General features: G+C 42.7%; 1 protein-coding gene across 1 annotated transcript in view; it reads left to right on the top strand.

Moving 5' to 3' along the window:
• Window positions 1-23,896, top strand: part of LOC127658983 (ceramide kinase-like protein) — an 82,132-nt gene that overhangs the window by 21,239 nt on the left and 36,997 nt on the right. Inside the window, exon 3 of the mRNA XM_052148577.1 lies at window positions 20,107-20,238. Coding sequence (XP_052004537.1) covers window positions 20,107-20,238 — 132 coding nt within the window. The remainder of the gene's footprint in view (window positions 1-20,106; window positions 20,239-23,896) is intronic.

Genomic DNA, 23,896 nt, shown 5'->3' with positions numbered 1-23,896 from the left:
AATTTGCTAATGCCAAACTCTATTAAAATCAAGTGTGAGCCTAGTCTCCCGTTCGTTTCGCAAGTAGTGCTATTTGTATAATGCACTAAATGAGTTGCTGCCTATTTACTATGTTTCAAATTGGTCACATGAGGTTTAATTTCAGTTAGGAGTACCCTGAAAAGCCAGCTGCCAATGTAGGCAGTAGACATCATGACAGCTCACAAGTTTTTGTAACAGAACTAGTGTATTTTAAGTAAATAATTTCTCAAGTATCCATCAGACCCTTCAAATATGAGTGAAATTAAGTTCTAGGTGTGTCAGCAACATCCTGGCTACACACAAAAAGCACCAGTATAATGAATAAACTTCATTAAGGGATATTTGTTAAAAAAAACTATGGGGCACCGTCTCCTTTGTGTGATGACCATATCATTGTGTAGTGTGTCTGAGGGGGTCTTGAAAGAGGTGGTGTTGGCCACAAGGACCTGCTGGATCAGACTGGAGGAACAGGTTGGTCCTACGGCCTCCCTGGAGTTTGTAATTATCTGTCCTTCTCTTGCTAACATTCATTGCCAAGACAGGCCAGCAGCCTGCCTAGCGCTTCGCTGTGCTGCACGGGAGACATGCGTCCTTCCAAATGGGTCAGAACTCTTCCATCTCCAGATCCCAAGACCTGGTTTTGGGGGAAGGATGGAGGGATGAAGGAGGGCAGGAATGGATTTAACAGAGGGAGGTAGAAAAGACATGTTTTCCAGCCCATCTAAGGAATATTTTTGCATCATTCTACACTGTATTTCAATAGTTTCTTCTATGTAAACATGCACAGACGTCTTCGACCATTGCATCTCAATGTGTTTTCAGTGTCAAGTTAAATACATTTTTAAAATGAGTCTCGAGATACCTGTGTTCCATTTTAATTGTCTAGTTTTTTTTTAAGCATTCGTTCTGAATAACCCAGTCAGTTTTTGGGATGCATCTCCTTATATACTGTATTTACAGGTGTGACACTCTGATTATCCTGATCATGCAACCATTAACAGCAGTGACTGGAATGCTGTTTGTATGAACAAAGAATCAAAGTCAGGCCCCTTTTCTGTTCTTGTGATACCCATGAATATCACCTGTAACCATAGGTACAGTAGCTAAAGTGAATATCATAGATGGTCCATCAGTAACTCGAAATAGTCAGAATTTACACAGCATTATTAAATAAAAACCTTAATTTACACTGTGTTATTAAATAAACAAGTCCAACTGAAACACAAATTCATCAAGTTCATGAAATCTTAACAGACAATGGCTTTGAATGCTTTTTTTGTTTGTTTGTTTTGTTTTTGCAATACATGCAAAGAAATTAAGATTTTTGACTTTTGGAACAGTATCAAATTCTAACCTGCAAAAAAGTACAGCAAAAATACTTTTGACCAATGGATGCCTTTCAAATTTCTGGGTTTGGAAAGCAGACGTAAACTATTGTGGGCATAAACTTCTATAGTGGCGAGTAAGAAACTCCATATTTAATTAAATATATAGAATAAATCCATTATTATGTTTCCATCACTTTCCAAAAGAGGAAAAAATACAATTAAAATGATGGCAGTTAGAAGAGTGTCATTCTTTAAGCATCTGCATTTGAAAACCCATCACAGCAGTGCTGATTAGTTCTTATTTTTGAATAATTCCATGGTTATATTTGAAAATATAATAATTAATAGTTATACATTTACATTAAATAATTACAAAAAATTAAGTATGAAAATGTTTTGCTTGATTATGCTGCTAAATAATGAAATGCGTCATCTCAGTCTGTGTAAACTACTTAACTACACATTGGCACAATACAATGAATACAAATTTCATAGCTGTTGGAAAGTGGAGTAGACAGTATATTTTAAAAAAAATGTATATGCACCTAAAGACTCTCCCTAGGACCAAAAAAAATATTACATCTTTCATAAGCATTACGAGGGTATTACATATAAACTTCCTTCGTCAGCTTGTTGCGCAATCAGCTTCTGCCTTTGTGAAAATGAGCATGTGTAATCTCTGTTAATCCCAGTCTGCAGAGAATGCAACTCTGCATGTTATGACGATTTAATCTAGCATCACAGTTAGACAGAAATGTCAATTTCAATGTCCATAGTGCATCCCACATAAATACAGCACATAATATAAGTAGTATGTTATATTTAAAACCGGATTGGGCATGAGATATTAATTTGGGACTAGAAAGTAGTTCGGGGAAAATCTCTGGAAAGTGTTTTTTTGTGTGATGAGGCCCTAGTCATAATGCTGTATTAACACAACGCTCATTAATCCCTGGAATTTCAGTTACAGCACTGAATAAGAGGTGATGTAACAGCAGTGCTCAGTAGGCGCATTACTCACAGGGAATTAGGGGGGATTGTATCACGTCTCACAACTTTATACAATCAAACTGTTCCATAACCCTTCTCTATCCATAGATAAACCACAGAAATGTCTTCACAGAAAAGTGTTTTTGTGCTTGTCTGTCCTATAGCCTTTTAGATTGAAATGCTGGCTTTTTGGTGTGTAATTGTGAGTGAGGGCTGCCTGTATTTTGGGCAGAACATGAATTAATTAACATAATTAAAGAATATGCCTTGAGGGAGCCCGAAGGAGAGGGGGCATACTTAGTGTTGCGAGGTGAAAAATTAATACTCAGAGATTATAATCATGCAATATTTTTTATATATATACACATATATATATATATATATATATATATATATATATATATATATATATATATATATATATATATATAAACAGTATAGACCCTGTACATTTAGCCTGTTGTCCTTATTCTTTTCCTCTGTTTGTATTCCTCTTTATTCTGCATCACCTTGTCTGTCTCATACTGTCACGAACCCCGCTCCCTTGCTCCGCCCCCTCGAGCTTCCACGCTCGTTTTGCTCCATCGAGCTCGCACGCTCGTTTTGCTCCCTCGAGCTCGCACGCTCGTTTTGCTCCCCCGAGCTTGCACGCTCATTTTGCTCCCTCGAGCTTCCACGCTCGTTTTGCTCCTACGAGCTCTCATGCTCGTTAGCAGGTCTCCCTCCTCGGGCTCGCATGCCCGCTCTCCTATCACCAGTATTAGTTTCACCCGCACTCGTCCCAATCACTAGATCATTAGTTTCACCTGTACTCGTCTCATCACCCCTTTATTCGTTACACCTGCACCGCTCGTTAGTTCCCCTATTTATATCACAGCACATTCGTTTCACACCCGTTGGTTATTGTATTTAGTTTCCCATGTCTTTGCCCCCCGCTAGTCTCGTCTAGTTTTGAACTACTCTTGTCCTCCTCTTAGCTTGCCAGCTCCCCTTGTTCCCCTGTCTTTTGCTCCCCACTAGTACCGTCTTGTTATTCTTATTCTGATTACCCCGGCTTTGAACCCCTACGTTCTCGTTGACCACTCTCTCCCGGATTTGCCCCTCCATTCTGTTCTGATTCCCCGGCTCCGACATCACGCTCCCCTTTGACGCCTCTTCACTGGATTTGCCCTGTTTGTACTGTTGCCTGCCTTTGTTGGAATAAAGCAGTTTTCTCCGACATTGTGACTGTCTCGTCTTGTGTTTGTGTGTGCGGGTTACAAAATAACCAACCCTTACCGAAGACAGTCACAATGCCCCGCGCTGAGGATTCGCGCAGCTCACTAGAGCGGAGGTACACGTCACATTCAGCGCGAGGAGCTACTGTTTGGAAGCTTGACCAAGCGCTCGTGGCCCAGGGGCAGCAGGTATGTGCTATGTCTGATTTATTTCACCCTGTTTCACCTGTGTCTGCCCCTGAGCCTGTTGATGCTCTCCATGTTTTTCATGCAAGGCAGCGGTTATGTAACTCATAACCCTGCCCTTGACATTATGGAGCCAGCAGCCCGACTCTTGGTTTTGCGCCAGGGGAGCCAACCCTTAGAGGCTTATGTTGTGGATTTTTGTGCCCTGGCTAACCAGGTGAATTTTGATGAGGTGGCTCTGAAAGACATTTTTCAATATGGACTGAATGAGCCAGCCTCATCATTCATGCCTGGTGGTCGCTGCTCTCTCAACCTGGCTCAGTTTATTGACCTCGCCCTACTGTACGCTGGTTCCTCGTTTACTGTGGGGGAGGCAGAAACTGAACCAGCGTTCCATACCACGGCCCCCGTCTCGAAGCCTACCACGGCCCTAGTCCCGAAGCCTGACACAGCCCCAGTCCCGAGGCCTGTCACGGCCCCAGTCCCGAAGCCTGTCACGGCCCCAGTCCCGAAGCCTGTCACGGCCCCAGTCCCGAAGCTTGTCACGGCCCCAGTCCCGAAGCCTTACACGGCCCTAGTCCCAAAGCCTGACACGGCTCCAGTCCCGAAGCCTGACACGGCCCCAGTCCCGAAGCCTGACACGGCCCCAGTCCCGAAGCCTGTCACGGCCCCAGTCCCGAAGCCCGACACGGCCCCATTCCCGAGGCCTGTCACGGCCCCAGCCTCGAAGCCTGGCATGGCCAGCGAGTCAACGCCCATGCCCGCCACGGCCAACGAGCCAGCGCCCATGCCCGCCACGGCCAAAGAGCCAGCGCCCATGCCCGCCACGGCCAACGAGCCAGCACCCATGCCTGCCACGTCCAACGAGCCAGCGCCCATGTCTGCCACGGTCAGCGAGCCAGCGCCTGTAGCCTCGACCGCCCCAGAGCCAGCGCCTGTAGCCTCGACCATCCCCATGGCCACATCCCCTGTTGGCCGAAGACATCAGAGAAGGAAGAGGGCCCCTTCTCCCCAGTCTTGTCTTGTGCTCAAGACCGCAGAGGTTCCCTCAGAGTCTTCCACGACTCTGCCGGGCTCTGCTCTGCCCCCAGAGTCTTCCACGACTCTGCCGAGCTCTGCTCCGCCCTCAGAGTCTTCCACGACTCTGCCAGCCTCTGCTCTGCCCTCAGAGTCTTCCACGGCTCTGCCAGCCTCTGCTCACCCCTCAGAGCCCTCGCGGCCTCTGCCTCACGAGCCTCCCAAGGCTCCTCCTCCCAAGCCTCCCAGGGCTCCTCCTCTCGAGCCTCCCAGGGCTCCTCCTCTCGAGCCTCCTAGGGCTCCGTTTCTCGAGCCTCCCAGAGCACTACCTCCCAAGCCCCCCAGGGTTCTGCCTTTCAAGTCTCTCGAGCCTCCCAGAGCTCTACCCCTCGAGCCTCCCAGAGCTCCGCCTCTCAAGCCTCCCAGGGCTTCTCCTCTCGAGTCTTTCAGGGCTCCCCCTACTTCCAAGCCTCTCAGGGCTTCTCCTCCCGAGTCTTTCAAGGCTCCTCCTCCCAAGCCTCCCAGAGCTCTACCTCCCAAGCCCCCCAGGGTTCTGCCTTTCAAGTCTCTCGAGCCTCCCAGAGCTCTACCCCTCGAGCCTCCCAGAGCTCCGCCTCTCAAGCCTCCCAGGGCTTCTCCTCTCGAGTCTTTCATGGCTCCACCCCTCAAGCCTCTCACGGCTTTGCCTCTCGAGTCTCTCAGGGCTCCTCCCCCTCTCAAGCCTCTCAGGGCTTCCCCTCTCGAGTCTTTCAGGGCTCCTCCTCCCCTCGAGCCTCTCAGGGCTCCGTCCCTCGAGTCTTTCATGGCTCCACCCCTCAAGCCTCTCACGGCTTTGCCTCTCGAGTCTCTCAGGGCTCCTCCCCCTCTCAAGCCTCTCAGGGCTTCCCCTCTCGAGTCTTTCAGGGCTCCTCCTCCCCTCAAGCCTCTCAGGGCTCCGTCCCTCGAGTCTTTCATGGCTCCACCCCTCAAGCCTCTCATGGCTTCGCCTCTCGAGTTTCTCAGGGCTCCTCCCCCTCTCAAGCCTCTCAGAGCTTCCCCTCTCGAGTCTTTCAGGGCTCCTCCTCCCCTCGAGCCTCTCAGGGCTCCTCCTCCCCTCGAGCCTCTCAGGGCTCCGCCCCTCGAGTCTTTCATGGCTCCACCCCTCAAGCCTCCCATGGCTTCGTCTCTCGAGTCTCTCAGGGCTCCTCCTCCTCTCGAGCCTCTCAGGGCTCCGCCCCCCAAGCCTCTCGAGCCTTCCAGGACTCTGCCACTAGACCCTCCTACGGCTCCGCCTCTTGGGCCTGCTACGGCTCCCCCTCCAGAGCCTCTCACGGCTCTGCTCCCAAAGACTCCAGAGCTTTCTATGACTCCGCCTCTCGAGCCTCCTACGGCTCTGCCTCTCGGGCCTCCTACGGCTCTACCCCCCGAGACTACAGAGCCTGCCAGGTCGTCGCCTCGGGTACCTCCCACAGCGCCACCTCCCTTGGCTCTACCTCCAGAGCCTTCCAGGCCTACATCGCTAGAGCCTCCCACGGCGCCACCGTCATTGGCTCCACCTCCTGAGCCTTCCAGGCCTTTGCCCCTAAAGCGTCCTTCGGCTCCACCTCCAGAGCCTTCCAGGCCTCCACCTCCAGAGCCTTCCAGACCTACTCCCCTAAAGCCTCCCTTGGCTCCACCTCCAGAGCCTTCCAGGCCTTCGCTCCTAAAGCCTCCTTCGGCTCCACCTCCAGAGCCTTCCAGGCCTTCGCCCCTAAAGCCTCCTTCGGCTCCACCTCCAGAGCCTTCCAGAACCCCACCTCCAGAGCCGCCTACAGTGCCGCCTCTGACGGCACCACCTTTCACGGCTCAGCCCGGACTTCCTGACCCCCTTCCTGTCCTGTGGCCTCTTCCCTGGCCTCCGGACCCTATTCCTGTCCGGTGGCCACCTTCCAGACCCCCGGACCCAGTCCCTGTCCTCCAGTCACCTTCCAGACCCCCTGACCCAGTCTCTGCCCTATGGCTGCCCCCTAGATCTCCCGACCACCCGCCTATGCGCTATGTTCCCCCTGACCTTGCCTTGAACTGCCCATTGACCCCTATGGACTGTTTCATTTCCCTTTGTGCCTTCTGTGCCCCTTGGACTGCCCTCATTTCTGTTTTTTGTGTTGTGTGGGGTTTCTGTTCTGGGGTTTTGTCTGTTGGGATCATCCTGCACCGCTTCCCAGAGGTCGCGCTCCTCGCAGCCAAGCGCGGCCGTCAGGAGCCGTCCGTTATAGAGGGGGGAGTACTGTCACGAACCCCGCTCCCATGCTCCGCCCCCACGAGCTTCCACGCTTGTTTTGCTCCCTCGAGCTCGCACGCTCGTTTTGCTCCCCCGAGCTCGCACGCTCGTTTTGCTCCCTCGAGCTTCCACGCTTGTTTTGCTCCTACGAGCGCTCATGCTCGTTAGCAGGTCTCCCTCCTCGGGCTCGCATGCCCGCTCTCCTATCACCAGTATTAGTTTCACCCGCACTCGTCCCAATCACTAGATCATTAGTTTCACCTGTACTCGTCTCATCACCCCTTTATTCGTTACACCTGCACCGCTCGTTAGTTCCCCTATTTATATCACAGCACATTCGTTTCACACCCGTTGGTTATTGTATTTAGTTTCCCGTGTCTTTGCCCCCCCGCTAGTCTCGTCTAGTTTTGAACTCCTCTTGTCCTCCTCTTAGCTTGCCAGCTCCCCTTGTTCCCCTGTCTTTTGCTCCCCACTAGTCCCGTCTTGTTATTCTTATTCTGATTACCCCGGCTTTGACCCCCTACGCTCTCGTTGACCACTCTCTCCCGGATTTGCCCCTCCATTCTGTTCTGATTCCCCGGCTCCGACATCACGCTCCCCTTTGACGCCTCTTCACTGGATTTGCCCTGTTTGTACTGTTGCCTGCCTTTGTTGGAATAAAGCAGTTTTCTCCGACATTGTGACTGTCTCGTCTTGTGTTTGTGTGTGCGGGTTACACATACGTGGGCAGTATGACCAAAATGTTTGAGTTACTTAACTTAATATCACAGTAACGGTACATGTCATGATACAGTTATTAATAAATTTTTCTAGAAATTCAACAAATGTATTTATTTATTAAATAACCATGTGGTATTTCATTAGTATTGGAATTTACGTGATCATTACAACATTTTTGCAATTGGCTGGTCTTGAATCGCGGTCTTCAAGTCCAACGCCCTATCAGGGGAGCTACCACGCAAACTAATTATGTTGGAATAAGTGTATATATGTAGGCTGGTCTATAATACAAGCATTAAAATGTATTGTTTTTTAAAAGATGTGTTAGAGTAAAAGTGTGTCGATATCATAAAATAGCAGCGTCTGAGAAAATAGAGATTATATTAAGTCAGTTGTTTATTTTTTATTTGGAACTTGATGGCCACAAACCAGCATATTTGATTTTTCATAACAAATTAATTCGTTTGGCATCAGTAGAGTTTGGCCGATATTGGATTTTGCCTACGGTGTTGGAAGAAAGCGGACAACCAATTAAACAGCCTTAAGTCATCAATATTGATACATTCAAAGTTTAAAACATTTTCGTCTTTCCTTACTGTGACAGGGTGGCCCAGGCTTAGAGGCTAGAATGTCCAAACTGAATGAAATCCCAAATGCAGTTTAGTGTGCAAACAAAATCTCAATAACCAGAACAAAAATAAGATTTGGTGAATAGCTTGAACAGCTTATACTTTATTTTCACCAGATAAAGGGGTTCATACATTTCATCATCAGATGACGTTTTTTATTATTCACCATGATATGAAGTTGGGATTGTCTGTGCTGATGGGGCACGTTTCAGTTTGGAACACTTGATTATGCAAGGATAAAAATGTGGATAAATGTGGATGAATATTTTTTAATGATGGTTAATGACTATGATTGGCATTGATTATTAATACTTCACCGGCAGATAACCGACAAAAGCAACCATCGGCACCAATTAATTGGCAGAAATTAGTCCTCTTTATGATAAGGTTCTAATTGTAAACATTAGTAAATGCTGTAGGTATCATGAACAATATATTTATAGAGCATTTAATAATATTAGTTAATGTTAACTTAAAAAAACTATTTTCAATATTAGTTCATAATGCAATAACTCATGTTAACATATACAACTTTTAGTTGAAAAAAATGGATATGTTGAAATGAATATTAACCAAGATTAATGCTATAAAAATAAATGTTGTACAAGTATTGTTTATTGTTAGTTCATGATACCTAATGTAGTAAACAAATGTTAAAGCAGCATTAAGATTTTTTGTTTAAAAATGAACAAAAGTCCATTAAGTGAATAATGAGATAATAAAAACCCGCGTTCAGAACACTGTCATAGTTTTATCCCGATTCACAAATAAGCCTAAAATAATGATTTGATTATATTTTTAGCAGTTGGGTCGGATTTGGCGCAAAAACACAGGCTTACGTCATTCGTTCTTGCTTGTTTACATCATGTCCACAAGCATTGAAAAGAAGGACTGGCTACTATGTGTGGCGCTGGTGATGCTACAGCAGTTTCAGCAGCGTAAAGACAACAGTTTGGGTGTATTTTTAACTGTTAACTATTTGGCAAAGTTGTTTACTTGCTATAATGCTTATGAATATGTTTTCTGGTAAGGTGGTTGAAGCTTATATTGTTTGTCATACTTTAATGACTCAAACATTACTCAGGGGATATTGTGTTTGTGTTCACTAGGCTAAGTTTCTGGTGAAGCAGCTTTAACATGTTTACTAATATTCATGACTTTTGAGAATTTTATAACATTGCTGCAGTTTCACGGTTCCATAAGTGTGTGTGTTCCGCTGTTTTCTCATTTCTTTTACTTCAGTTAAAGAAATGCACAAGTTGTTGTCACTTTCCATTGGATGTGTTGTCACCGCCTATCTGAATAAACAATATATTAATGTGCCAATTTGCTCAGCAACCGCAAACAACTACAACTTACAGTAAACGCTTCATGTTGTTCCTAATAAATGCTATTTTTTCCTCTTTTGGAAAGTCATAATAGTGGATTTTTTTCTTTTGGGGTTACAGCAAATGGGAACAAAAATTATATTTGAAGAGGTCTGCCATTTACACTATTTAGCTCCGCATTCCTAACCAGGAAATGTAAAAAGGTTCTATTTGCAGTTTAAACAGTAAAGCTAAATCTCTACTGGTTGATCAGTTTTCATCTTCACCCTGTATATATCGTCACACCACCCAGACCTACTCTCCCATATGTGATATTAGGGCCTTAATCATTCATTTGACTCAACATTATCTTCATGGAGAAATGCATTCCCTTTGCCACATCACTGTACATGATCACCTGCTGAAATTATACCTTCACAAGCTCTCACAGCTGTTATTAAAGCTTGTCAGTTTGTTTGGTCCCTGTAGCCTCTACCTCACCCCCCAGCATCCCATGCACATGTTCTCACATGAATGCACACACATACACACCAATGCACAGACTCATATTTTTCATAGGTGGATAATCTCTGTTATTTTATTGGCTGTCAGTATGCCGAATCATTCACCCCGAGGTGGAGAGTGGGCTTGCTGGATTACAGGGGTACTCACCTGTTACAGCAGCCCAGTGGATCGTGGCCTGGTGTTTCCCAGGGAGTCCATAATAATGTGGCACAATAGAGGGTGTGTCCCAGCTGACACTCGGCACAAAAGGTGAACGGTTCCCAAAAAACCTCAGACCCTCAATCCCTTTTCTTATTTAATTCAAGGTGAGCCTTGAATGCAGTATGCAACATCATCATGTTTTTTGACAAACCATGTGATGTGTGGTGACACATGTGGTGTGGCCTTCCAGCTGACAGATTAAACTCTGCGGTCAGAGAGCGAGCAGTCGGGCCAGGACACAGACCAATCACGTGAGGTGATGGCTGGCAACAATAGCAGCACCTGTACTACAAAGTACAGAGTCTACTTTGGTCGAATTGGAATAGCCTCCTTGTCGCCTTAAACCCTCTTTTGAAAGATTAGTCTGGGCAGGTCAATCAAGCCCTAGAAGCCCTCCGCACTCTGCTTTGGACACATAATGTGCTCTTGGTGCTCTTGTCAAAGCGCGTGGTCACACTTCGGCATCAAGCTCGACTTTATTGTTGTATAGGTAAAGGGAGGAGTAAAGACAAACAGAGAGAGAAGAGAACTAAAGGGTCAACCATTAGGTCCATCTCATTCCTCTGAGGGCTTTTGTGAGCCATCTGAATTCATATGTGCATTTGGAATAAAGCACAAGAGTTCCTATTATGCGCTACACATTAATTTGCTTTGAGTTGTTTAACAAGATAATAGAGGGATGCAAAGCTCCCTCGCAACGCAATTTTAAGAATGCGTTTGGCATTTGAAGAAAGTTGTGCCTTTGGCCGAGGTCACACAGCATTTACATGAGCTGATGTACAATAGCTCGATGGTGGAGTGGATAATGTTACACATTAACAGGTTTTCCATTAAGTCAACCTGCGTAACCATGGTGACTCTTTTCTCCTTAGAAACGGATCAGTCTGTATTGTACTCACTAGATTTTTCTTGAGATTTGCTGTCCAGCCCTAACTCTGTTTATGGCTTGTTTAAATGTAGGTTAGAGGAGAGTACTTTGATCCTATTTAATATCCTAAGACAAATACAGCTAATGAACCCTCACGTTGTTCCGAATTCAAACTCATATTGTTTTCTTTCTTCACAAATTGTGTGGACAAAAAGAAACAATGAAAGTGAATGGTAACTGAGGCTGTCAGTTCCTAACATTCTGCCTAATATCTCCTTTTATGTTCCATGAAAGAAAGTCATAAAGTGATTGGATATTCAAACTCAGAACAAAAGTGTCTTTACACTTTTTGGGGGAAATAAAATTATGAATGGTTTACTTAAATGTTCTCTCTGCATATTAGGCTAAGACAGGACATAGTATTTTTAACATTGAAAAAAAAAATACACACCTTTAATTATCACCTTATCTCCATTTACTGTTGCTGAAAAATTTAGATGCATTGAGAATGGTTTTGCAATTGAATTATGACTCCTTAAATGTAAATAGAATCAAATTATGAGGTGCCTCAAGATTCCCAGCCCTAAACTCTACTGTGAGAGGTATCTGGGTTGGACAGATGCTCCTGTGTGCTCTGATGTAGGTACAACTGCAGTATCACTTTCACTGAGTGCTGCTTGTGGATTTTTTTCGGCATATTCCCCACGGATCTTTCTCATTTCTCTGTCTGTCACACAGAAATAGACATGTATGCAGCCATAATGGAGGCACCTAACACATGGTGCTGTTTTTTTCCTTATCTAGCTAATAATAGGAAAGGTGTTATTGCCCAAATTTTCTTTCTAAAATGATTTTTGCAATATACACAACAAACTACATCTGTACATACACCAAAAGCAACAATCGCTCTAATTAAACAAAATGCATATGTGCCCAATTTAACTCCTGGAATAAGGGGTAACTCAGTCTCTGTCACCATTCACTACAGTTTGTATATTTTTTCATACAGTGAAGAAGGCTCTCAGTCTGCCTAACATCTCCTGTTGTGTTCATCATGAGGGTGAAGAGGTCTCTTATAGGACGCATTACACACATTTATACGAGTCTTCTCATTATACTGTGCGTGGATAAATCAATCAACCTGATCTCAAGAAAATGATGTGACTGTGGCACTATTTTTGGAAAATGACATTACATGGATAATTACACGCATTGTAACAGTTATAATGTGAAATGTCCACTGCGTGGTGCTAAAAAATGAGTAATTGCATATTTTCTCCCAAACAGATGAGGTCTTTAAGGTTAATGCTATAGTTGTAAATCAACAAAACCAACCTTCCTACCCTAAACCTTAAACCAAAACTTAACCAGTAATGTCATAAAAAGAAAATGTGGTATGGAAAACAGGTGTGGATTTTTAAGGTTAATAGTCTATCGAGTTTTTACATTTATGCATTTGGCAGACGCTTTTATTCAAAGTGTGTTTTTAATAAAGATGACCAATGTCCCTACCCTAAACCTTACTGATAGTGGCATTATAGAAAATTGGAGGTGGAAAACGCAATTTATGAAGATTCTATGAATCTTTCGGCTTATGTGTTCTTTTTGACTCGTACCCCAGTTCTTTCCATTGCAAGTTCATTACTCTTGACAGTTGAGCTTGCATACAACTTGGTCACGCTTGATAAAGCTTGTACTGCAAATGCATTTCCTAACAAGTCGCTATAGTAAAAGTGTTTAGATGTCATTAGATAGCATTGTGTGAGGAACAGTGCAAAAAGTGTATATGAACTGATATCAGCCATTTTACTCAACATGATCTCACAACAATTCCAGTACCTTAGGATCGACCACATTCTGCTAACTCACTGACGAGCAGCCTCTCCTATTAGACAGTTTTGCATCAGCTCCAGCATGTTTACTTTCCCTCCAGCATGTTTACATTCCCCACAAATGCCCAACAACACTTTGGTCACTTGGGGCAGTGTTTCAAATTTCGGTTAGCAGACTGATTTTAGCTAAAGAAAATGTAACCTTCTGTTTCTGATTTCACTGTGAGATCAGTCTGTTTTATTTGTGAATTGTTTGAAAGTGAATTAAAGTCACGCAGAATGAGCCACATACAACTAATTTTGTAAAGATGTATATATAGTAACGTGATTCTATGAGACCAGCTTGGAATAAATTGTTCCAACAAAAGCAAGTCTATTGATTTGAAGCCCAAACCTCCACCTCAGTTCCCCATGTTGTCTAGCGGTTGGAGCATCTCCTGCCTGGTGATCCCCCTGCTGGAGGGGGCAAATCTGGAGAGGGCTGGGTCTCCCCCACTGATAATACGCGGTAATGCCAGTCCCTGACACAATGCCAGATGCTCCGCTCTTGGCAGAGGATCTAAGCAAATGTGGGAGCACTCATCCCCCGTATGGAGATCTCACGGCCTGTAGGACAGTGACGCTCACTCCTGCTCCATCTCCTGTATGGCCCCCAGAACTCTTACCTCCCCTTGGGCCTGCCGGATCCAGCTTCTCTCTGCTTCTATCTGCTCCTGACCTTTCCCACAGCAAGGCCCCAATCTGGGCTTATCTGTTGGAGGGCCCACTCCCCTCGCCAGCCAGCCAGCCAGCCAGGGATTTCAGGGCTAAAATAAGACATCTGTTCTTGAGGATTAGCAAATATTCTGTGCACCCCAGAAAGCTTGTTTGAGTATTGTGAGCTCAGCTAGTGGATCAGTCTATGGGTTATGTAAGTGCAGTTTGATGGCTGTGTTATGTATGTTGCAACTCTCTTATCCCTTATATGTACTTTATCATGGTAGCTTGGCAAAGTACAAACCTGAACTAGGTTTTTTCAAAATCCCCAACTCAAGATCAAAATATCTCCAGTGTAACACCAAGAGCTTTCAAGCTACATCCACCAAATTTTTCACAGTCCTTCACCCCATTCCAACCATTTTTCTGTAACTGATGATTAAATATCCCAAAAAACCCAATCACTGACAATTTCAAAATTAGAAAAATATCTCAGCTCAGTAGGTCCTAAAAATGCAAGTGAATGATGATCTGATTTTGAAGCTTCAAAAATCAAAGACAGTCAGCATAAACGTCATCAAAACACCTCCATCTGTTATATTAATGTCTTCTAAAGTGACACAATCGCTTTTCGTACGAAAAAGATAAATATCTAAGTACTTTTTTTAAAAACTCTAAATCATGCTTTCATTCAGAAGCGGTACACAGGTGTGACGTAATCGTATTGGCATTTGAAACACGTGAGAACTGACACACGTGAGTCCCAGCTGGAAGAGCAGCGTTGTTTACAAGTGAGGAGGAGGAACGCTATACAGTAGCTTGGTTTAGATCAGTATTTATCTGTTTCTTTACACACAATGATATGTTTGTTTGCTTATCCTGGATGTCTCAACTGAGAGGAGAACTTGAGATTATGTCTGTATCATGGCAACAGTAACATGCCACAGGAGAGACTGCATGATCTCCACCCTCTAGTGAAGCTTACAGGAAGCGATGATTCAAAATTATTTAAATATTGATAATTCTTCACTCCAAAAGCAATCATATCACTTTAGAAGACATTCATTTAACCGCTGGAGTTGGATGGATGGTGTTTATGCTGACTGTCTATGATTTTTGGAGCTTCAAATTTTTCTTATTTTCTTCAAATGTGTTCTGGTGAAGAAAGAAAATCATACACACCTGGGATATCATGAGGGCGAGTAAATAATGAGAGAATTTAAATTTTTTGGTGAACTATCCCTTTAAGTTAATAAGTTTGTATTGACAAACTTTCCTTCTCTAGTTTGTACTCTGTGATTCAAGATGTCTTCATAAACCACAGAATATCATGTATACAAGTTAAACTGCACTGTAACAGAAAGCAAGGATGCCTTGCAATCAAACAGTGTCTGGACTGACCATGTCAGTCCACTCATTAGCGCAGTGGGTGGTTGTTTACAGTCAGTCCTGGGGCTTTGTTTGTCTCTTAAATCAATGTGAAACCTGACCCTGCTCTCAGGTAATTTACCCTTGATTATGGGAAAAGTACTCCCCTATGCCGAATCATCTTCTCCACAGGGAGAACCTCCTCAGTCACACCATTCAGATGCCCCTGTCTTTCCCATCAGCACACTGTGTGCCCTGAGATGGGGGCTGGATAGAGACAGATGTGTTGGACACTGTGTTAGTTGACATTAGCCCATATTGACAGTAATCAGGGGTAAAACATCCTTAAGCCTCTGAGTCACAGGGTGACTATATCGCTCTAGAATGTGCTGACCTCATGGAATGTCTGCAGGTGGCAGTGACATGTGTCTGACAATGTGTGCGTCACTATCAAGTTATTGATAGGACATGCAGAACCAACTTGTGCACATGTATAATAAATATAAGCAGAAATATATCCCTGCTGACAAGGCCAGCATGAATATTAAGACTGGTTAAGGCTGGTTGGCGCTGAACTAGCTGGTCTAATCATGATTCTCATCAGCAACCCATACTGGAGACCTGCATCCAAAACACAATATATGGGGAAGAATGAGGCTAGTTGTCATAGAGTATTTCTATGGGTAGGTTTATGTTGTAAAGTTAATTTATGTATAGGCAGGTACCTTGAAGTCTTGACTACAAACAAAGCTATAGAATATTTTCACCATTTCAACACATGTTGTAACACTAAAAAGTTATAATTGGGTTATATAGGGTAATCTGCCATTAAACACCTTATTGTAGGCTTCAACAGTAATACAAATAAGAAATGTAATGAATAAGCTGCATACATTTGTAACATTCAACATACAGTATGTGAATTCTTGCCTAATAAAAATGTGACAATTTATCCTGACCTGACATTTATTAAATAAATCCTTGTCCTGAGAACATTTAGGTTAAATTCTACCTAGAGCTGCATGATTTATCAATGGCCAAAGATATTCCCAAACTGTGTGGTTCCCAAGGCTATGGGGCTACGAAATATCTGGTCAGTTTAATATTTTAATAGCTACAGATGCTACGAAAAATACTGGAAGTATCACGCTCTGACTCAATTTGGTAGCAAGTTAGAATATGAACTGGCTAAATCCTTTATGCACTTTAGTAACACTTTTTGCATTTTTATCAATAATAAAACAGTGCTGTTTAGTTTATAATATATTAGTTGCCGACTACTTTTACTGCATTACAACACTGCGTTTATTGCATTTTTCAAATAGACTGAAGCAAAGAAGATTTTGTCAGAACCTTTATTCCATTATAAGTTACTTTGTTTAGTAGCCTAATACAATTTCTTTTTTATTCTCAATTCATCCAGAATCATGGAGCTCTAATTCTACCTTAAGTGTTTTATAGTTGACCCTTGCCTGAATTATACCAGTATGATTTTTATTGTGTTCACTTGTTTACCCAATACTTATCGCTAAAATATGATATTTAAATGTTATTTTGGAGGATAGATTTCACAAAAAAATATAAAAAATGCAGACAGTTTTGAACTAGGTGTTTGTAATCAACATACAAAACCACTGCAAGGGAAAATACACATTTTTGTAACTTGACTTTTTGACTCCATACTTGCCGAGTCTCCTCAAATGGTGAAAAGGTATGCTAGACTTTTTTAGCAGTAAAGGAGTCCAAAAAGCCTTGTATCTCAAAACCAATGAACCAGCGTAGTTACTAAACAGACCATAAAAGTGATTAATGACTTAGAACACAATATTAGATGAATCTCCAGGCTTCCTCAAAAGGTTATAATTAGCGTGTGTGAACGCAAGATCTCCGAAGTCCCTGTCAGGCTGCTAATCACAGTGGCCTTTTGCGGGAACACAAACACGCCTCATGGAGGTGAAACCTGAGTGTGCCCCCTTCGGCAGTATTGTCTTTCATCGAGCTCCTGGGAGCCACCTTGCATCGCTCACACAAACATGGGATTATGTGCCATAGTAACACGGTATTTCACATGCAGGCGAGCTACATCCTCAATCTCTCTGCTGTGGGGTTTGGATTTACCCTGAACTACAGCTCAGATATGATAACATAGTTTCCCCTTTCGATGTAATGAATTAATGTGAGATGGGGCCTCTGTTTCAAAACCAAGTGAGCTAAGTGAGCTTTGACTACACGGGTAGATAAATACTGATTCAGGGATCTAAGGTATCACAACAATATGTTGAGAAAAGGTATTGTGATATTTCAGGAGATGATTGAATCCGCATAGCCCTTATACTCATGTGTCGTGCAGTGGGCTTGAATTCCCCCTCGTTGACAATGAGGGATGTTTAGCCTCCTGAGCCCCATTCACAGCTATAGCAGCAGTGATGCCTCCCCCTGCACCTGCTCCCTTTTGCAGACTCCAGCGTCCCAGCTCTGCGGCCCCCAAGAGCCACAAGGTGGGAGACGGAATCAGCATCCCCACGCTGAGCGAGTCTCGCTAGTTTCTTTCAAGATCCCAAATCCCCTCAGCAACCCCAACCCCACCACACTACACATCCTGCAACTCCTCTCGTGTAGTTTTTGTGTCTATTTGAACTGTGACCTTGGGTACCCCCTGCAACTCCTGCGCTGTGATGTCAGCAGGGGGTTAGGCGGAGGCCAAGCTGAGGGTAGCAGGTCGAGGGTCGAGAGCTTCAGGGGCCAGATTAGAGTAATGAGGGAGATGGTGGAGGAAGGAGAGAGTTTTGAGCTTCACCTCAGCTTCCATCGATCCCAGGCGCTACAGGAAGGCCGGGAGGGAAAGCAACCCCCTAATTTCTGCTAATTATGATCCAGTGTTACTCAATACTGGTTTCACTGAGCAAAGAAAGAAAGACAGGCAAACTGAACAGTGATGAGGATGAGAGATACCAAGAAATACCACAATACTTGTGAGAAACTAATATATTTGTCAGGCTGATTAAAGTCGCAGTGAAGTGCCTTAACAAGCATAGTTCAATTTGGTGTTTTGACGTATTTCCTGCTGAAACAGGAAATGGGGGCTGGACATGTCGAACGACTTGTCCTTTTTTTTTAAAACATTGACAATTAGCTTTAGTTTATATCCCAGCACACACATACACCTCTATCCACTGTGCTGCTTATGTCAGGGCCATCTTACTAGGGTATCTGAGAACCGATGTCACTACCGGCCTGCTTTTCCACTGACTTGAGAAGTGATCGAAGATCTAACAGACAACATTTAAAATATTGACTTGTTTCATGTGATGTAACTGTATGGCCACACCGCCCTATTTGTGACAATGTGCTGTGCTGTGGTATGTGACAAAAGCCTTCTTCAGGAGTTAAAAGCAGCTCTTACATTCATACAGATGGGATATTTACAGACCGAACAGAGCTGTATTATTGTGACCAAATCATCAGACATGAAAACAACACAAAACATCTATCACTTCTGAATGGGACATGTTTATGTTGATGTACTGCTGGACATGTGTACTCACTGGTCACACATCAAACTCGCCACGTATAGAGATGAATCGTGGATAAAATATATTTAAATGTCAATGAAAGTCCAATTCTTTTCTATATTTGTGCTGTCTTCAGACATCGGTGAACTTTTCCTGGGTCTTGCCATGTATCAAAAGCAATTTTTTATGTTTTACTTGATATCACTTCATGGGTGTTGTTCCATTCACCGCCATTGTTTCCTCCCACTGATGGTCACAAATATGGTGGCTGTGAGGATAAAAATGAATCAATGAAACAGGTCAATAACCAGTCCACCAACACGCCAACATCAATGCAGATGAATGAGTAACTAGCAAGAAAATGATCAGAATATTAAAATATTTTTAATCACAATGCACAAAATATAAAGACTTTTGCTGTACATCCCAAGATACCTCTGAAAACTGCCTGCATTACAAAACATGAATAAACTTCAGCCACTTCCTCCACATACGACTCATGTTTCATTCAAAAGTGATCACTTTTTTTGTGATGCATGGATAAGCTGTCACAATAAGTCTGGTAACATTCATTAAAAAAATAAATAGGGTCAATTTTCATATCATGCTGACTTTAATGTCTGGACAAATATATCGGTTAACATTTTCATTCATCTCAATGGCAGTTGCACAGGAAATCGCAGTCTCAAGACATTCAGTAGTGACTAGCCTGAGCTGTGAGGTTAAAGACAAAATGATAAAAAATCTATAATAAATTTAATACTTTTAATGGCCCTCCAAAAAAATCAGCCACTTGCAAATCATCTTGCAAATTTTGTATCAGCAATTTTTTGTCAGAATACACTGTTTTGCTTGGCTGATAATCAAGAAGCATTAGCATCATTTCTTTGCCCCTTGGTTTGATATTTTACTGTCTTTTTCAATGCAATGATATTCAGACATTTATGAAGCACAGACTAAATGGAAAATACTTTTTCGGGGCCACTGGATATATATCTGCATTATAACAGACACTGTCCACCCCACTCTCAAATTACCTGTATTTGTATCTGCCATAGAAAAACCCATACTGGTCAACCACTACATAAAACCACAAAAAATTGAACAGAGTGAGAAGAGACTGAGAACCTATGTGATGTATTTATTCATGCCTCTCCCCATTCTTGGCAGCCGTTCAGCCGCTGTAAACAACAGACACAGATCTGACCTTTTCAATTGGTGGAGACTGAACTCACACTGTGTGAGAGGCATTCTGCAGCAAGGGTGGCAGACAAAAGCTGAACTCACGACAAGAAATCGTTATTATGTAGGACGGGGGTTTTGGCTCACATTAACAGATGTGCACTTCTCTAAACTGGATGAGTATCAAGCTCTTAAATGAATGCCTGAGGGATTCACGTCACAAGGGGATTCATGAATCTTCCCGCTCTTTGTTGTTTTTCTTCTGCAGATTTCAAGAACCGTCCCAAGTCTCTCAAAGTCTTTGTGAACCCCACCAGCCACAAAAAAGAGGCGTACCAAATCTATCTGAACGAGGTGGCCCCACTCTTCAAACTCGCCGATATACAAGTTGATGTCACCAGTGAGTCTTACACATACAGGCACAAGTACCTGAGTATTTGAGTTCTTGGAAGTGACAGAAAGACTGATCATGACAATGAATTAATAATACAATTAACTGTGTGACTTGCCTTTCTTTTCTCAACTTTGATACATTTTACTCTGAACAAAATTTAGTAATAACTAATACAACTTGTTACTATATGCTAGTGGTACGTTGTGATTCCTTAGACACCAGTGTCAAATACTACACAGAGGAAAACAAAACAAAAAAATGCGCTCAGCACTCTAGGGAGGGCACAAACACTGGATGCATTCTTTGTTTCAAATCGCCAGACATAATGAAACAAAATGCAGGCTCACATTTTTGTAGACTCTTTTTAAACATGAGTTGTTTTAAAATAATTATTTTATCTTGCACAATAAGAATTGCTTTAGGACACTGAAAAAACTGCAAGATGTGACATAACAAGAGGTTTGTCTGATGCATACAGTGAATACAGTGGGGCCTGGGTAGCTCAGCGAGTACTGACACTGACTACCACCCCTGGAGTCACGAGTTCAAATCCAGGGTATGCTGAGTGACTCCAGCCAGGTCTCCTAAGCAACCAAATTGGCCCACATTAACACATGGGGTAACCTCCTCGTGGTCGCGATGAGTGGTTTTCGCTCTCAATGGGGTGCGTGGTAAGTTGTGTGTGGATCATGGAGAATAGCATGAGCCTCCACATGCAATCTCCGCGGTGTCATGCACAACGAGGCATGTGATAAGATTCACGTCTCAGAAGCAGAGGCAACTGAGACTTGTCCTCCGCCACCTGGATTGAGGTGAGTAACTGCGCCACCAGAAGGACCTACTAAGTAGTGGGAACTGGGCATTCCAAATTGGGAGAAAAAGGGGGATAAAACGTGCAGATAATAAGAAATGTTTAGGCTATACAGCACCTTTCAAACATAAAATGACACTATGTGAAAAAGTTGGAATATTAAAATATTTATAAAAAATTAAGATAAAAAAAGATTACAATAGAAGTTAAAAATAATAAAAAAACAAAAAATATAAAAAAATTAAAATACTTAAGACTTAAAATATATTATATTGTAATATATTTAGGTTTACATTTAAATTAAATATTAAATTAATATGTAAGAAATTAAGGTACATTCATATATCTAATTATCTTAATCACATTATATCTGCTTATCTTAATAATTATCTTAATATATCTTTATTTAATAATACATTTAAATATATTAATCTATATATATTGATTAATATGTACTCTGTTATGGAATTAGGGATGGCCATTTTAATCATTTTGTCTAATTGAGTATTTTAAATCAACAAACAGTACATAAATACAAAGCAACCAGAGTAGTTCTTCCTCTCAGGTTCATAGTGATGACTTTGTGCACAGGTGGTTGCCACCCCCTTAGGCTTCACTGCTTGTCGAAGCGCATTAAGGTCTGCCCTCAGGGTTCGTTCACTCAGGATTCATCTCTCAGTGCTCAACAATTCCCTATATATGCTAACAAGCTGGACATTGTGCTTTACGCCATTAGGCATTGGCAACAGATCATAGGAAATCAATATTTTAGGGTGAGAAATGTCAAGGTCTCTATGCTAATTCTTCATTGAACATGCACTTAAAAAATAAATTAATCATGTTTACCATTTTAATTGTCATCTCTGCAAATGCTACTAAACACAAGTTAGAGGATACTTTCTTATGAGCAGTCCTTGCTAATTACAAATGATTTGCTAAAAACGAATTACTATTGCTCATATTTAGGGTTAGAGGTTGAACAAACCTCTAAGTCTAAGTACTGTTGTACTACTGACATGAATAATACCACCTATCTTCCTCAATATTTCCTCAGATGACAAAATTGGTAAAAAAATCCCATAGACTTGAATTGAGCCAGATGAAGGGACCAGAATATAATATAAACTTGGGGGTGGAATCTTGGGCCAATAAGTAATGACCTAGCAGTTATACTCACAGCACCCAAGCAACTGTATAGCGTCACACTAACTGCCAGCCAGAACACCTTAGCAACGGCATAGTAACCCACTACAAAACCCTTACATCTTGACAGCGAGTCTCGCACAGGCAAGCACTACACACGTTCTTTTAAAAAAAAAAATGTGTTCCCAAAAAATGAAAATTCATCATTTACTCACACCCATACCATCTCATATGTGTATAAATTGATTTATTCTGCAGAACACAAATGAAGATTTTTAGAAAATGTCAACTCTTTAGGTCCTCTCAATGCAAGTGAATGGTGACCAAAACCCTGAAGCTCCAAAAAGCACATAAAGGACTCCAGTTTTATCATCCATGTCTTCTGAAGCGAACAAATAGGTTTTGGGTGAGAACAGACAGAAATATAACTCATTTTTCACTGTACATCTTGCCATTGTAGTCTCTAGGCACAATTGTGATTTCAAGCGCTTGATGCGTGCACAGAGTGCAAGATGGTGCTAGGAAGTGTAATCATTATTGAAAACATAATCACCAAGGAGACCGCTGATTTACATTTTGGCCTGTACTCACCCAAAACCAATTAGATCACTTCAGAAGACATGGATTAGACCATTTGAGTGGATGGATAACTTTTATGCTGCCTTTATGTGCTTTTTGAAACTTCAAAGTTTTGGTCACCATTTACTTGCATTGTATGGACCTACAGAGCTTAAATATTCTTCTAAAAATCTTAGTTTGTGTTCTGCAGAAGAAAAGTCATACACATCTGGTATGGCACGAGGGTGAGTAAATAATGAGAGAATTTTCATTTTTGGGTATTGGGTATTTGGGTGCCATTGAAGAGGTTTTTGTGTTCCTCGAAAAAAAGGTTTGAAAAGTTGAAACATCAAGAAGGTGAGTAAATGACACAATTTTAATTATTGGGTGAATTATCCCTTTAAGACTTTGGTGTTTTTAATTAGTATTGCTTGTTAACTGTATGTAAACTCTCCAGCAGTCATTTCTTCCAACCTTTTTTTTTTTTTGTATGTCTACAGTGTGTGTGTGCAGTTGAGTTTGTGTATGTGCTATACTGGAAGTAGCAGCTGTACTACACTGCTATGGATGGTTCTAAATGCATCTCACACTAAAACTGACAGGAGAAGTGTATTCTCTGTCAGTAACCTGACCCAGGGGGAGGGCCTGCACCCATCTGTTCTAACACAGTGCGGGGCTCCCCCCCTCTCCTCCCCTTTACCCACCTCCTCCCTCCCTCCCTCCCTCCCTCTCTCTCTCTCTCTCTCTCACACACACACACACACACACACACACACACACACACACACACACACACACACACACACACACACACACACACAGAGGACCTGACACTATATTGCACATAGACAACATCAGACTACTACACACACACAAACACGCACTGGATGCCCCCTGCTTTTGAGAAGGGGACTTCACAATCTGTGCTCTAATGATTGTGGCTACCTGATTCCAGAAGCCATTTGAACAGTAATAGAATCTGTTTCGTGATGATGTGTTCCCGAGGGCAGAGGCTGAGAGATCGAGGTGGAGCCATTAAACAACATTTTACCTAATAGAAATTAAAGATCTCATTCTGTTGCTCTGACCAGGGAGAGGAACGTAGGGCTTTGAGAATATGATATAATTAGCGCTAGACGAGGGACACATTGG

This window comes from Xyrauchen texanus, chromosome 18 (assembly GCF_025860055.1).
Source record: "Xyrauchen texanus isolate HMW12.3.18 chromosome 18, RBS_HiC_50CHRs, whole genome shotgun sequence".
NCBI classification, from domain to species: Eukaryota; Metazoa; Chordata; class Actinopteri; order Cypriniformes; family Catostomidae; genus Xyrauchen; species Xyrauchen texanus.
The sequence above is the reverse complement of the archived record's forward strand: the minus strand, read 5'-3'. Positions and strand labels throughout refer to the sequence as shown.